We start from the raw sequence: 2,500 nt of genomic DNA, 5'->3' as shown, positions 1-2,500 counted from the left end.
ATTGGTTGCGCGTTAAGCTGGACGGGGTAGCGTTGGCGTTGCGCCGGATGGCACCTTGAATGTAGAGCGCGTCCATCTTTTCCTCCAGAAAGTACCGATCGGCTTCGGAGAGACCACCGAGTCCGTGCGATGGTGGTTCGTCAGGATGATGGTAGCCACCCTGCGGTACACGCAACACCGGCGAAAGACGACCATTTTGTTGCTGCTGCTGCTGCTGCTGTTGCTGATGATGGTAGGTGCTGGTCAGTAGGGCATCGATCGGTGTGTACGTCCGTGGCCGAATATGCCGATAGTCTCTCCGATGGGCCACGTGATGACCATTGGGTGGTGGTGGAGGATGCATGTAGGGGCCACTTTGATCCAGCGAAGAGGAGGAACTGCGTGAGAGTAAAGATCCCCCACCGCCGCCTCCATTACTAGGTCCTACTCCACCACCGGGACCCGCACCATTCCGACCACTATCCGGCACGGGACCATCGGTGAGGGATCCACCTTGGTCCACCTTGCCACCAGTGCCATTTGGGACGTAATCAAGGTCGGATGAGTCGAGGGCGAGTATGGGCGAGCTGCGTGACATCTGGTAGGCCTGCGGATCGAGTGGACTCGAGCTGAGCGGATGGTGGTACTGCCGGGTGTCCATCGAGGGCGTATTACGGCCCAACGATGCCAGTGGACACTCGACCGGTGCCCCACGCCGTTGTTGATGTGTCATCGTTATGCCTCCGGGCCTCCAGCAATCGGAAGATCGGAGCCTCTCTCTCTCTCTCGTTATCTGTCTGCCTGTCTGTCACTCTGTTTTACCCTTGCACTGCAGTCGATCGGATCATCCAGTGTGGCTTAACTGTGAAGAAAAGAGAAACAGAAATCGAGGTTAGGACAAAGACTATTCAACGCAACATTAACGGGAATAGCGCCAGTCTCTCTCCCATCAAGGAACAGGTAAATTGAAAAGAAAGGATAATTGATTAAGTGCAAACTGCCCCACAAAACGGATGTGGCATCGGAGTCCAAGTGGCCACAACACACTCGTTATCCTCGAATATGAACACAAAATTCTGCGATCAACGGTTCAACGGGCCACAACGCTAATTAAATTCAAATTATCCCTCCCCAAACGTCGACCTTGCGGCCATTGCGCCCTTCCGATGGGTGAGAATTCTGTAACCAGGAGACAAATGGGTCGAAAATGAGCGAGCATCAAGCGAGGCATTCGTAATGTCGAAATGATTCGTCCTTCGCCACCCCGTTTTCTCGCCAGGTCATTAAGAGAGCGAGAGCGCCCCATCTTACCCCGTTGATTACGCTGCAAGTCAATGACAATGTTGCCACCGAAGGGCGCCGTTCATCGTTTCAGGGTCCTTCAAATATCGTCTTGATCCAGGCCGGCCAGGATAGCAGAAGGAACGGGCTCTGGCGCAACAGATTGGCATTTCTCACGGCTCACGACGATAAATCATGTGCCTCGTCCAACGTCCGATTTGGGTCGAGGAGATCGGTACACCGGACCCCGGGGGCCCCGAATGTCAAACCGGGACTCCGATCGACTCCGATAGGCCCCGCCGTTTACGATGTGTCGTCGTCGTTCGTCATCGTCAACGTTTCAGCTCGATCGGTCGATCGACCACGATCGTCAGGTTCCGAAAACGGTTTTGCAGGCGAGAAGGAGCGGGCAGAGGGGATACCTACAGCTACATTCCATTCTAAACGCTCGCTTCCCCTGTAACGAGCCAGATGCTACCAACCTGCCAGATGCCGAGCAAACTGACGAGGACAATAAGTGGAGCCCCAATCTACGCTCCATATCTCTACATCGACCAGCGCTGGTGCATCGAGCCATATCTGCGTGGACACCCGCTCGAGGCGATCCAGCCAGCCAGCCAACCAACCAGCCAGCCAGCCAGGCCATGGATTGTGGATGGAAAAGGTATTATTTAGCTCCACCGACCAGTTGCCAGTGCAACTTCCTTTCCTTCTCTCCATTCTCTCGCTGCGCAAGGTGCAATTCGAGCAAGTCATTTTACCAATCCAATCTATCTTTCTATCACGGAACCTCCACGTACCAGGGGAACCAGGCCGTCGATTGCCTTCGGTGTGCACCGTTCCCGGCAGAGCGTTACTACAGCGGCATGCAGATAACTTATGCAAATTTTTCTTGTCAAGGACAATGGTACGGGTCGCTCGGCATCGGAGGGATCGAATATGGTTTAGCAACCTGTGCTGTGTTTTGGTGCCGAGATGTGACGTCAAATAATTTCCCGGAACGGAAGTGTTCCATTTTTATCCTTATTCTATATCGCATGCATCTCTGTTTGATCCCATTGGCATTTTATCTTATAAACTTACTGTTGCATCACATCAGCTTAGCACAAAAGCGTATCTACGGCAAAACAACATCTGTCGCTATGGATCATAGCAACGCTAGCAAATAAAAGACGCTGCACTGCCAAGTGCCGCACAGTTTTAATTTTACCTTTGAATGTGTAAAGTGTGTTAGTGTCAA

General features: G+C 52.8%; 1 protein-coding gene across 1 annotated transcript in view; it reads right to left on the bottom strand.

The window, feature by feature from the left end:
- The window catches only part of LOC126581787 (uncharacterized), a 27,870-nt gene that overhangs the window by 3,212 nt on the left and 22,158 nt on the right, over positions 1 to 2,500 (bottom strand). The window contains exon 2 of the mRNA XM_050245669.1: positions 1 to 841. This exon is cut by the window's left edge and continues 319 nt beyond it. Coding sequence (XP_050101626.1) covers positions 1 to 712 — 712 coding nt within the window. The 5' untranslated portion in view covers positions 713 to 841. The remainder of the gene's footprint in view (positions 842 to 2,500) is intronic.

This window comes from Anopheles aquasalis, chromosome 2 (genome assembly GCF_943734665.1).
Source record: "Anopheles aquasalis chromosome 2, idAnoAquaMG_Q_19, whole genome shotgun sequence".
NCBI classification, from domain to species: Eukaryota; Metazoa; Arthropoda; class Insecta; order Diptera; family Culicidae; genus Anopheles; species Anopheles aquasalis.
This window is presented reverse-complemented; position numbering and strand designations above follow the sequence as displayed.